The sequence below is a fragment of the Alligator sinensis genome, unplaced genomic scaffold, assembly GCF_000455745.1.
Source record: "Alligator sinensis unplaced genomic scaffold, ASM45574v1 scaffold115_1, whole genome shotgun sequence".
Lineage (NCBI taxonomy): Eukaryota > Metazoa > Chordata > Crocodylia > Alligatoridae > Alligator > Alligator sinensis.
The window spans coordinates 2,669,407-2,682,197 of record NW_005841895.1 but is presented as its reverse complement, the minus strand read 5'-3'; the positions used below and the strand labels follow the sequence as shown (position 1 = coordinate 2,682,197).

Here is a 12,791-nt window from a genome sequence, read left to right as displayed (position 1 = left end):
TGTGACTGTAATCCTCAGCATCCCCTATAAAAAAGTGTGAACTTCCCTTGCTGGCTCCCTGTACCAGTTCCTGGGGTGCAGGGTTTGGTACACCTATACTTACCTTAGTACAGGGAATAATATGGAAGACAGAGAGAGACCTAATGTCAAGGATACTAAAAGCTGGTTTTCCCTTCCATTGCTTTACCAACACAGAATAGGGGGCACCCTTCAGGGCTGCCTAACCAGCAGTTCGGACTTTGCACCTGGCATATGTCCCTGTGACTGGGGAATAAAGAGGTAGCTAGTATGAAATGGGCACAGTACAATCCCGTTCTTATCTGAGGACCAGGAAGTACTAAGAACAGAGAAGAGAAGTCACAGAAAGACATATCAATGCACAACTGCTGGGCATGTGTCCCATTACAAGACTCTGAATACTTAGTATTGGGGAGTAAAATATGAATGCAAAGCATGGGAATTATTCACTTTTAGCCGCAGGCTATGGGCTTAACTGTGCATTGCCACCCAGTCCTATATTAGAAACAGTCCAACATCCCCACAGGAGTATTGGGAGCCTGGGTACCTCACACAAGCACAAAAGCTTCTGGGGAATGCATGAAGGAGCATAAATGCCATGTGGTGTGACCCTTTCAAAAGTGTAAGGATGATGGAGGGAAAATGAAGACTACAGGGCAGGCTCATAGTCTTCACACCTTTGATGTGCTGGAGTTGCTTTGAAAGCTAACTGTGTTTACTTGTTCAAAACATTCAGGCGGACAAAAGGATGTAAGAAGGACTCAACCCACCAACCCCGTTGTCCCCCTCCTAGGGAGGGAAGACCCCCCTGTCTTGGTACCAGCCCTCCATGGGTGTCTGCCCATGGGGGGTGGGTGTGGAGGGGGGCTTCCCCCAACCCAGGCCCAGAATCCCCCAGCCCAGGACCACCCTGCCCTGGGGAGCCAAGGGGAATCCCCTCTTCCCCCAGCTTGACTCGACCACTGTCACAGGAGGGAGGGAGAAGGATTCCCTCGGGCTGGTCCCATACCCGTGCAGCCAGGTGTGGGGACATGGGGAGGAGCCCTGTACGAGGTTCCCCCAGCATGGCCCAAGGCCCCCCAGCCTGTGGCTGCCCTGGCCCAGGGAGCGGTGAGCCATTGGCTTGGTTCTGCCACTGCCTCAGGTGGGACGGGGGACCATGCCCCCAGGCTGGATGCCTGTCTGTATAGCTGGGGGTGGGGGGAAAGGGAAGCATCGCACCTTTGGGGAGGGCTTCTGCCAGTCTGGCCTGGGGTCTCCAGCCCAGGGCTGCCGTGCCCTGGGGAGTTGAGGTCAATGCTTCCCCCCACCCACCTGTGGCGATAGCAGAGTCAAGCTGCCAAGCCACATGGGAGATGGAGATGGGGGGCTCCCCTCAGCTCCCTGCAGCAGGGCAGACCAGGGCTCAGCAGCCAGGGCTGGGGCAGGGGGCTCTGTCCCCCCGCACCTCCCCACAGGGCTGACAGGTGCAGGGAGGACACAGGCTGGGGCACAGAGGCAGAGACCCAGAGGCTGCTGGGTCAGCTCTGACAGCCAGGGGAAGAGGCCAGCTAAATGCTGGGCTGGAGCAGTGGAACGTGAGCCATGTTGCAGCAGGATGCCCTGTGAAGGAGGTTTGTGGGAGGCCTGCAAAGCATCCTGGGATACTGGGGGACTGCAAGGTAACTCGAGTCAGGAGGGGATCTAGGACAGAAGTTCAATAGACTGGTTTAACCTAAATCAGTTAAGAGTTATACTACAACCATCCAGGTTTATCTTAAACTGGTTTTAGCCATTTTGAAACTGGTCTATGTGAACTGAACTTTGATTCTGTTACAAGTTTAAACTGGTTCTTGATCACTTATACTGGTTTAGGTGTCATTTCTTTCCCCAGGCTATAAGGCAGGGGAAATGACGCATCTGTTTTCTTGACCAGAGGAAAAATGAATGGGTAGAAGGAAGCAATATGTATAAGTTGGCACTTAAAGATTGCTCTGTTGTCTGATCTTATCCAAATGGTGTAGAAGGTGTGAAAGAGAACGGCCCAGTAAAATACATTTCAACCACCTACAACTCTCCCTTCCTTCTGCGTTTGAAAGTGTCAGTGCTGCACCCTCCACTTTCTTTAACAATGTTTATCATTGTTCTTTGATTGTCTAGGACAATAAATGGTTAGAAATGAGCATATATCACTGAGAAATCTTTGCCTGCCCCTTCCCCCAAGCAGTGTCATAAAAATGTACAAATTCACATTAATAATGAAGTGCATTTCCCCGAGAAGCCACTGTGTATCTCAGGGAGAGCAGGCGAGGTGGCAGTTGCTGCAGAGTTTCCTATTAAAGAGCAGAGCAAATACTCATAAATCTGATGAGGGGCCAAAGCACATGTTAGGGCTGTCTCCCTCTTAATGGAACCTTTTCTGAAATGAAAAAATATATATCTCGATATATTCAGTGTATTCATTAGAACATGACAATCCCCCCTACTTCCTTCCCTCCCTCCCCCCACACTGTATATATTCACCCCTGTGAATGCTAGTGCTGCATATTATTTTTAGAGGAAATGTGCAAATTACCGCAGGGAAGTTAATTTTTCGACACCTGCTCCTTTGCCTTGCTTCGGGGAGCTCCTAACCCTCATCCCTGCCCCTGGTGTGGGTCACAACTGCCCTTCCTTCTCTCGTCTTCTTTCTACCTGCCCCCTCCTCCCCCCATGGTACTCAGATGCCATAGAGGCGGTCCAGGTCTCAGGGCATCGTATATCTTGAACGGGATATCAAAAAAAATAAAAAATTCTCATTGAAAAATCCCAGCTCTTCATCAAAAATAACCCCCCTCCCCCAAAGTATTTGGGTCAAAACCAGACCTGTTTCAGTGAAATGTTGCCACAGTGTCCTATAGAAACGGGAGCTTGTTCCCCACTGCCCCATTCTCCTCTCTGGGTTGAGGTACCTGGTCAGTCCACCTCTTCTTCGATGCTGCGAGGATGTAATACATTTTGGGATTTGGATGGCTGCAGTGTATCTAGAGCAGTGAAGTCTGGCTGGGATGCCCAGCCCACAGGAGAGAATGGGGATGTGAGATGAGTGAGATGCGACTCCCAGGGCACACCTTATCAACATTCCTGTCGTTTTCCAGTATTTCATTTTTCAACAGAAAAAAATCAGAAGTGTTCACAGAAAGAAGACACCTTTTGTTGAAAAATCCAATTATCTGTAGGAAAATACAATTTTTGTCAGAAAAAATTACGATCAAGAAGCCCATACTGATTTGCTTTGGTAAGTGGAAATTGCACTGCCCATTCTGGCACAACGTGGCAAAGAAAGAAGCCTTGCCTTCTCCTTTACACCCACTTGCCAAAGGTAGACACGGCAGTGGCCCCTGCTAGTACTCCCAAGACACAAAACCCATGCAGAGCAGCTAGATGGATGCTAACATATGATGGATGCGGTGCTAACTTATCCCAGGGCTTCCTCAAAGATTAGCAGCTTTGCATCATCCTGTTCAGTTCTGTATCTGAATGGCAAAATCTGCCCCTTGTTCACAGTCTGCAAGACCTGATTCACTGCTGTTTCCTTTATATGATGCTCTTAAAACAGACACTGTCACATTTATAAACCCGTCTATCTGTACAAGAGGCTGTGTTCTGTGCACTGCTCGTTCTACTGCTGCTACGCGATGAAAAAAATGCGGACACAAAGGGCTTGATTCAGATCTCTGCTATGCTGGTATCAATCATATGCAACTCCATTGTGGTACAGAAGCAGCACCAAGGATCAGCTAGCACAGATACTGGTGCAGAGCTCTAAGAAAGCCAGTGGACAACACTGCATAGGTGCATTGCAGTAAGACAGAATTAGGCCCCAAATGTACATTATGGCAATAAATAATGATAACCGCTCCCCCGTTTTAGTCATTAAAGCACATGTATGTATTTTTTTCATCTTCCATCTGTGTTCCATCATGTTTGTACAGATGGAACCTTCATTTTAAATAAATTATTTTTCTTGAAAGACACTTTAGAGGGCTGGTGGCTACTCCTATCCTTTCCCTTTGTTCCTGCTATTTGCTATTTGATTGGTGAGGTGGTAAGTATACAAGTAAGATTCAGGGATTCTTCCTATGAAATTGCACTGGATAAAAATGTTCTGCTATAGATCATGAAATCTGAAACATTTAATAAGAGTGGACATGGCAAGCAAAAAGCAAGATACTGATAGCCTTTTGGAAATGAATGTTTGAGAAAGTAGGTCCAACTAAAGTCCTTAAGATCTGGCTGGAGTGTTTAAATATTGACTCTTCTTTGCTGAATGTAAAATGTTTGATTTTGGGGATAATTTTGGGGGCATGGAAAGTCATTTCCTACATGTTACGCATGGTGCCTAGGACAAGGCAGGCTGACCTCCCTAGTCCCTAGGCGATGTTAGTGTTAAATAACAATAATTCATCTTATTAGCACTATAACCCTTGTTTGTAAAAGTCATATAAACCAGTGTTAAGGTACCTTAAAAAAAACACCAGATCCAATCCTGCTCCCATCCAAGTCACAAAAACAGCTCTTGTTAGTTTAAAAACAATCAGGAGCAGGGTGACGTAGAAATCTTTTCCCTTTCCATGAACATTTTCAAGATGTAAAATGTCTTCTGTTCTGCTGCTTTGGCCTTCTCAAGGTTTCTTTTTGCAAGAAGAGAGCTACCAATCCACCTCAGAACAGCGAATAGTCCCAGGGTTAGAGCATTCACATGGAACGCAAGAAAAGCAGAGAGAGAGAGGTCCTCCCACCCCTGAACAGCTAATCGCCTAGGGGTTAGGGCATGTATGGGAGGATGTGGGAGATTCAAGCTTCTGCTCTGCCATTCTCCCATGGCCTAGGTGAGTGCCCTAACCACCTGGATGCTGGCTAGTCTCAGATGGATTTCTCAGCATTTTGTCTGAATATTGCTGGCCTGCTGAACAATGACTGCAGATCAGGTCCTTCATTTGCAATGAGCCTTCTCCTCTAATGTCTAATGCCGCGTCTCCATCCACCAATTCTGATGGTAAATTCTGCTTACAAACTGATGGCATGACAAAGGCAGCCATGCTCCAAGACACCCTATTCTCTTGAGTTTATTAATCATTTGCGCTTGTTGTTATGGGGGTGAGCAGGATGAAGAGTGGGCTGAATTCTCTAATTCCCAGTCCTGGGCACCTGACTCAAGCAACCGTCTTAGTCCCAGGTAACACTGACATTGGCTAATAGCCGAACATGACATTCAATGCAACTCCTGTTGTTTCAGAGGAGAGATGAGAAAATAAAATGCACAAAAAAGAAGGAGGGGGAAAAGAATCTTCTATTTTGGTATACTTAACACACACAGTTATCTATGTGTCCTATATATCATTTAACAAATTGCTTTGCAATTCTTACAGGGCGTGGTATAATGACTGATTTAAAATCACTGCATTGCTTAAACTGCATTGTTCTTCATCAAGTTGAGTCATTTTTATGTGAAGTGTCAAGCTCTCTAACAAATAACTGCTGCCAGACAAATCAAGTTCCTCATCTTAAAGCTACGGCTAAATAGTTTATAGCTTTAATCTGCTCACTGAGGTGTGCAGTCTATGACAGTAATTATAAATGCAAGGAGAAATTATAGCTGAATGCTTTAACTGCATTAGGAGCCATTTGATGAACAATCATGATTGCCTGCTCATTTTCAACAATAGAGGGCAAGTTAGTGTCAGTGCATTAGAGGATTTTCAGTTCTGCTCTGCTCTTTCTTCCATTTACCATAGAATGTCAGTTGTCTCCTATAAAGTAGAAAAAAACCTCTGTAGATGCTTTAAACTTGATGGTTAAAAAAAGACAAAGGAGGAAACAGAGAAAAACTGTTTATCATTATGACTCATTTTTTGTTTTGCAGCAGCCTTACTTTCAAATTAGTTCATTTCAGGTAGCTGCTTGTTTACTTACCAGGGGCTTTTGAAAAAGAAATCTTCCCCACCAGCCTGGTATATTTAAATTTATAAAGACTCATTAAAAAAAAAAAAGTTTTAAATAATATTCTATACAGCATCTGATACTGAAGTTCTGTATATACCAGTTTACAGCCACTGTCATCACCTGCATTTAAAGGCAAGGTACGTGATTATATATACATCCTCCTCCCAGAGGAAAACGTATTTCTAATTCGGCTGCAGAAATGAACAAATGTTTTTAAAGGTATAAGACCGAGCAGAATTTTTGAGCTAATTAAAGCAACACTCCATAATGTTTATGGGCTTTCATTTGAAGAATAGCAAAAACAACAGAAAATTTGCAGCCGGTAAAATAAAATGCCATCAGATACTTAGAAAGTGAAAATAACGTTACATTATACTACTATACACATTTTGGTTTGAAGAATTCAAGAAAACCAAAAAGCAGAGATGACTATAAAGCAGATATATACACACATTTACATTTAACAGGAGTTTACTCCAAATCACTGATAAACAGCCCCACTGAGGTCTTTAAAAAACACCACGCCCACATTTTCGTATTTCCGTCTGCCCCTTCATGAATTTATATGTTTAATACTATATACCTTATTTTTCAAACATGGATTTCAACAGTAACTTTCATTTTCAATATGGGAAATATTTTAATCACTGCCATAGTCTGGATAATTTTTTTCCACTCTTTTTGCTGCATTTTTTATTAGCGCTTATATTTTGTTTATTTCTGCTTTGATGCAACATTTTATACAATTAATGCAGAAACATTTATGCATTTTAAGTGTCAAAGTATGCTTTATATTTATTTTCTTAAATACTTCACACTTTTCAATTACCATACATATTAAATACATGAGTTTCTGCTGGCACATTCCTTAAGAAGTACTGTATGCTAAAATTAGAATATATATTGAATCCTTACCATGCTGTTTTTAAGATAAGGAAGCTTTAAAAATCCTTGTTATTTGTCCTGGTCTTCTTGCAGAGATCAGGAAACAACCCATATGAATAAACTTCTGGCTCAACATTTTTAGCATAGTCAGAAGAATTTAGGCAAGCTAAGAGCTCAAAAATGGTAATAAAATCTTTACAGTGCTATCCAAAATACCCCATCATTTCACACAATTTGTGCTATCATGCATACCAACTAAAATTATAGTTCCAGGTAACAGTGCTATCACTCTGTCATCACACTTTAAATTTATTCTTTCAAAGGTAGGATACAGTCTGCATGCTGATATATATTAGAAATGTGCGAGTATTAAAGGGATGACAATTTCTGGGTACCCAAAAACTAATAAGGCTGTGTGTTCTTCATGTAGGCATACCTCAGGTTAGTAAAGCTGGCAAATATACTGCCACTCAGAACCCACATTTTTCTGAGCATTTCTAAAAGACTTCTTTTGGTGTAGTCCATTCCCCAAATTTCATTAGAATAATAATGTGTACACACGTCTGTGTCTCCAGATTTCTTTAGAGTAGTAATGTGTATATATGGTTGTGTATTTGAGTTGTTTTAATAATACCACCCTTACAAAGGGATGTTAGACACAAATCAGTGAATATGCATCAAGTATTAAGTCAGGAAGATGCCAAAATAATTGTTAAAGTCATATATTGAGCAAATAGCTTTTGTTTGATGGGATCCAAATTATTGGTTTGCCCCCTGGATCACTAGTATAAAAAAATGCAAATGTCAGCACTTTAATGAACGCTTTCCGGTGGTGAAAAAGGGCTGGTTCCTTTTTTCTCCCCCCAGTCTCTCTTCATTTTTAATATTTGGGTATTTTTTGGATTTTGAATCATTAAGAAATGGCAAGGTAGAAAAATATCAGTTATGATCAAGTAAACAAAGGACATTTATTCATATATATTTTTTAACTGGGCACTAAAGTTAGGTGAATGATGATTCCAACCAAGGAATATTGGCAGCTTTTAATTTTTTTTATTCTGAAACTCGCTTTTGCATTCACATCTAAAGATGATGTTTAGAAAGGGTACATTTTTCCATGATGCAGAACGCCTGCACATGTCCTATGCAAAACTTAAGAACTATTATATTTGAATAGTGAAGATTATGTTGTACAGTAATAGCTTTATTTACTACTTTTCCCCAAATTCTCCCTTCTTGATAATTTTTTTAATGACTCCAAAGTAACAGGACTTAAACCATAAAGAGGGCTTGTGCCAGCTCTGAGAGCATAGGGATGAAAGCAAATTTTAAAAGCTGGATGACTCTTTGCAGCCAACAAATGTTAAAACTGTACACAAAAGTGAATTCATCCCAGAGTGTTCATACCCTTGTCTTGTCAGAGAACAGCAATAACATCACATGGCTCACACGGCAAATCACATAATAGCTTTCCTGTTGAATATGTACGATCAATCCATAGTGTAAAAAATTCCAAAAGATATTCAAATAAAGAATGCATTGGAGGAAATTTTAATTTGCCTGTGGATAGTCTGCAAGTGGAGAAGGAGGCTGAATTTTCCAAAGACATTATTTGTTGAGAATTATTCACACAGCCCTGCTGGTTACAAATACTTCAGAACTGGAAACATCTATTTGGACTTCCAATTGATGCGTTTCTTATTAATTTAAATCAAGAAATGTCAGGTTTGGGAGTTAAGTAATATTAAAAATGCTATAAATTATGTATCAGCTAAACAGTATATTAGACATCATAAACATTGGATGTGACTGTACTCCAAGTTATGCATCTCCTTCAGCAAAGAAAATAGCTACATTAGTACAAAAAGCATCCTGAAATCTGTTTTTTTGTCAAAGGTTCAGCTTGTGATAAAAGCTATTGATTCTCTCAATGAAGAATCTTAAAGCCCCATATTTGCCATTGATCTACACCCAAAACTTTCACTAGAGAACATGGGGCATGGCACGGTGATACTGAACTGAGCACTAGCATCACGCTGACAACATGGCCTGGAGCATTCAAGAATAAAGAACAAATGGATGGGGATGAAGGAGTGAAAAGGTTACTCAAAATAACTCAGAAGAACGTCTACTAGTATCACTGGGGAGGGAAGCTATTATAAAATACAATGCAAAACAACATTGCTTACCCAAAGGAGAGCAAAACCCAAGTTTTAGATCATCAAAAGAATTTCAGTGTTCTTAACAGAATAAATGGACCAAAGCCTAGTTTTAAGCGACTAGGCATTTGGGATTATTGAGATTCCCATAATCAAAGTTACATTATCTTTCTCTCCCTTCCCAAAGTAAATGTGATGGTTTATTAGCAATGGAAAGAAGAAAAGTCAGTCAGTCCTTGGAACTATGAAGGAGAAGGGATTAAAAACACGGTGGAAACATGGCTGTGAAAGCAGAAGAGTAGCCATTTATTTGCTCTGTTCATGCTAAACTGAATAGTATGCAGACAAAAAATAATTCTTAGAAACAGGAAAATAGAGTTGTGGAAAAGTGGGGCAACAATTAGGTTGAAAACATTACAAAAAAAGCAACTTTTCAATACAAGCCAATATAATAATGCATTTAGCAAGCTTTGTTCTTCAGAGCAGTGTAAAAATGGACCTGCACATCTAAACTGACTAATGCATCAGTATATTTTACATTTCACGGTTTTCTACTTTTAAGAAAGCACAAGTGCTTCAAGAGATCTCCTTACAGTCATGAAATTTAAACTCACTATGGAGTTGGAGCATGCATACCTTAAGAGTTATTCTTCATCCACTTCTGCTACAAATTGTGAGTGGTGTTCTGGTGACTTGCTGTGTGTTTTGCTTAGATGAAGTTTTACTGCATGTTTGCTCGCAAATGTCCGACAGCACAACTTACATTTGAACTTAGAGTCTGTGTCCTCTTCTCCAGCTATTGTTTCAGGCGATCTTTGAACTGAAACTCTGGAGATTTCTTGCTCTACCTTGGTTTGCTGTTCCACAGTCAGCCTGTTCATGTCTTTCATTTGGAAACCTAGATGAGATTCTAAGTGACTAATGTAAGTTGATGGCGTTCTAAACTGAGATGCACAGTCACTGCAATAAAAGATCGGGTGCCCTTTGTCCATGTTTTTCAAAAACTTTGTTCCTCCAGTTTTCCTCAGCTGGTACTTGACATTTGCCAGCCAATGGCTGATGGTGGTCATTGACAGTCCAGTGAATTTAGAAATCTGCATGCGTTCTTGAGGACCAAGATCAGATAATAAATATTTACCTTCAGATGTCTGGAAGAGGCTGGAAGCAAACTGAGCTTGTAAAATCAGGAGATGCTGAGGGTTCCAGTTGGACTGCCTGCCCTTGCGTTTATGCAGAGTGGAAACTTCTGCGGAGACATCTTCAAAACGTCGGACGTCCATTTCCAATTTCATCGACGGGATCCTAGACGACGCAGCAGGTTTTGGTGTTGTAGCTTTGGGAAGAACTTTGACCATGTCTGCAATGTCAGACAAAGCATGTTTCTGAGGTGGGGAAGTACAAGATTGTGCTTGTGCTGACTCGGCTTTCTTACTTTTGGATTTTGTCAGATCTATAGGCTGATCGTTGTTTTCAAACAAATAATGCCTGGATACATTTGCAGGCTTGGGTGGGGTTGGGGCAGGTGACAAAACAGGTTTCTCCATCATATTTAAATTAGGTTTGTGAAACATAGAAATTGTGCTCGAGCTGGGGCTGGAATTGGATTGGGCCCGTAAAGGCTCGGTGGCTTTGCCCAAATGATTATTCAATACAGACTGCAGGGCACTCAGTGGGTTGATACAAGGCAGTTCAGAAGAGTGGTTTGTGGCAGCACAGCCATTGCTAAGGGTAGACACAGTTGAGTCTTTGGGTTTTGTCTTTTCCTTCTCAGTGTCTTCTTTTGTTTTGTCCTCCTCTTTCAAGGGACATGGCTCTGTCTTTTTTGGCTCTACAGAGGCCTCAGATTTGGGGGGAGTTTCTCCTTCACTCTGACAGAGCTGGGCAGGGTCAGGCTGGATGCTCTCTTTAGCATAGTCCTTTTGTACTTCTTCTTTGTCATCCATTTCCTTCTTCACTTGAGTGCACTGGGACATATTTGCTGAAAGAGGAACCAGAGGCATAACTTTCCACTTTGGAGCAATGGGCCTCAATTTATTGGTCATCGTTGGCCTGATCTGCAGTACTTGGGAACCCACTGGTAAAGAAGGTTTAGCTCCCTCTGAGAGCTGATAAGCTGCATGAATACTAGGATATGCACTCCAGCTGGGAGCTCCATTTTGAGCTTTGTTGATGGCTGTCGTCACTGTGTTTTCCAATGACTTTAAAATGTCCCCACCACCTTTTGAACCATCTTCTAAATCTTCTTCCCTTAGATACTGGTATTTCATGGTAGGGTCTAATGGTTTCTGAAGGACATCTTCATATTCTTCAGTTTTTACCACTTTCTCATCTTTGTTTATATCATCAAGTTTGTCTTTTTTACTCTCTTTCTTTAGCTCGGGTACAGGTGCTATGCAATCTGAAGATGCATTACTGGATGGTTTCGAAACCTGAGTGTCGTTGGTTGGCACCTCAGACAGAGACTGCATTTTCTCCACAGCCAAAGGATCTAGAACTAGTTGCTTTCCTTTCTTTGAAGCCGAACTTGTGACTTTCAAGAAATGGCCAGTGACCATCATGTGAGTGGTGAGCTGCTGCAAGGTGTCGTGTGAACTTCCGCATTCCATGCACTTCAAAATCTGAGATTTACAGGCCTCAAACTGCCACGTGTAGCTGGCACCATTTTGGTAACCGTAGCGGTTGTTAGATGACAACTGCAGATTTGCATTCTTTTGAGGAGAAAACGTGTCTGAGAAAGATCCCGTTGTGGAATCTGGGGAACAAGGCCGATTAACATCAAACACACGCTTCTTTGCTGGAGTGACCATTTTTGAAGAAATGGTGGGTACTGGCTCCTTCAAAGGCACTTTTTGGTAGTGTTTTGTTTTTATCATGTGAACACTCAGGTCTTGAAGGGAATCAAAAGAGTCACCGCAGAACATACATTTTAGGACTTTTTGTGCATCTTCCTTGTCCATGTCCTGAAAGGCCCTTTTCCGGGGCTTTGAGTAGCTGGTCGGTCTGTGCTTGTCCTTTTTATGGTTGTCATCTTGGTAATGACCAGTTTCATTCATATGGACCGTTAGCTCTACCAAGGTGTCGTAGGCAGCACTGCATTGCCTGCACCGAAACCTGCTAGCACCTGTGAATACAGTTCCGCACATTTTGCTGCTTTGTCTGTAGAGCTGGACTGAACTGAACAGGTTTGGTTTGGTGACAGGTCTGGAAGGTAAATTCTGTTGCAAGCTTTTTGACAATGCATCTTGGTGCCAATCAAAGTCGGCTTTGTTACTTCCATTTCTGTTGTCGCAACCCCTCTTCTCAGAGTTAGACAACTTGAAACCCAGCCCTAAGCCTGTCCAATAAGAGTCCGACAGTATGTTGGCATAGACCGCTGTCATCTTATCCATGCAATTATGTGCTTCATTCTGAGGTTTAGGGTGGGCATTGGTTTTTGGATCATGTGCCTCTCTCAAGCAAATGCTTTTAATATCTGCCACCTGGTCACTAGCATCACTTAATAGTGATTCATTTTCTGCATCCTGATTGGATATATGACTTACAGGAGAATTCTGGTAGCTAAAACTTCCCTTCTGCTCGGGACCCACTTCATGTTCTTCATCTGTACCAGTATCATTGCTGCCCTGAAGTTGGGCTGTTGAATTACTGTCATCATCATCCTCTTCTTCCTCCTTTATTTCTTCGTCCTCCTTTAAATCTTCCTCTTGGACATAACCTGAAATGTAACATCAATATATGAAAAAACACATTACAGGAGAATACAGC

General features: G+C 41.9%; 1 protein-coding gene across 6 annotated transcripts in view; it reads right to left on the bottom strand.

The window, feature by feature from the left end:
* The window catches only part of TSHZ2 (teashirt zinc finger homeobox 2), a 300,718-nt gene that overhangs the window by 102,427 nt on the left and 185,500 nt on the right, over positions 1-12,791 (bottom strand). For 3 of the 6 annotated variants that reach the window (XM_014517193.2, XM_014517192.2, XM_014517191.2), the window contains exon 2: positions 9,304-12,741. In XM_014517193.2, the coding sequence (XP_014372679.1) occupies positions 9,671-12,741 (3,071 nt within the window). In that variant the 3' untranslated portion in view covers positions 9,304-9,670. Of the gene's footprint in view, positions 1-9,303; positions 12,742-12,791 lie in introns of those variants that run through there. The other 3 variants (XR_003092714.1, XR_001357572.2, XM_006018177.2) reach the window with 2 other exon arrangements.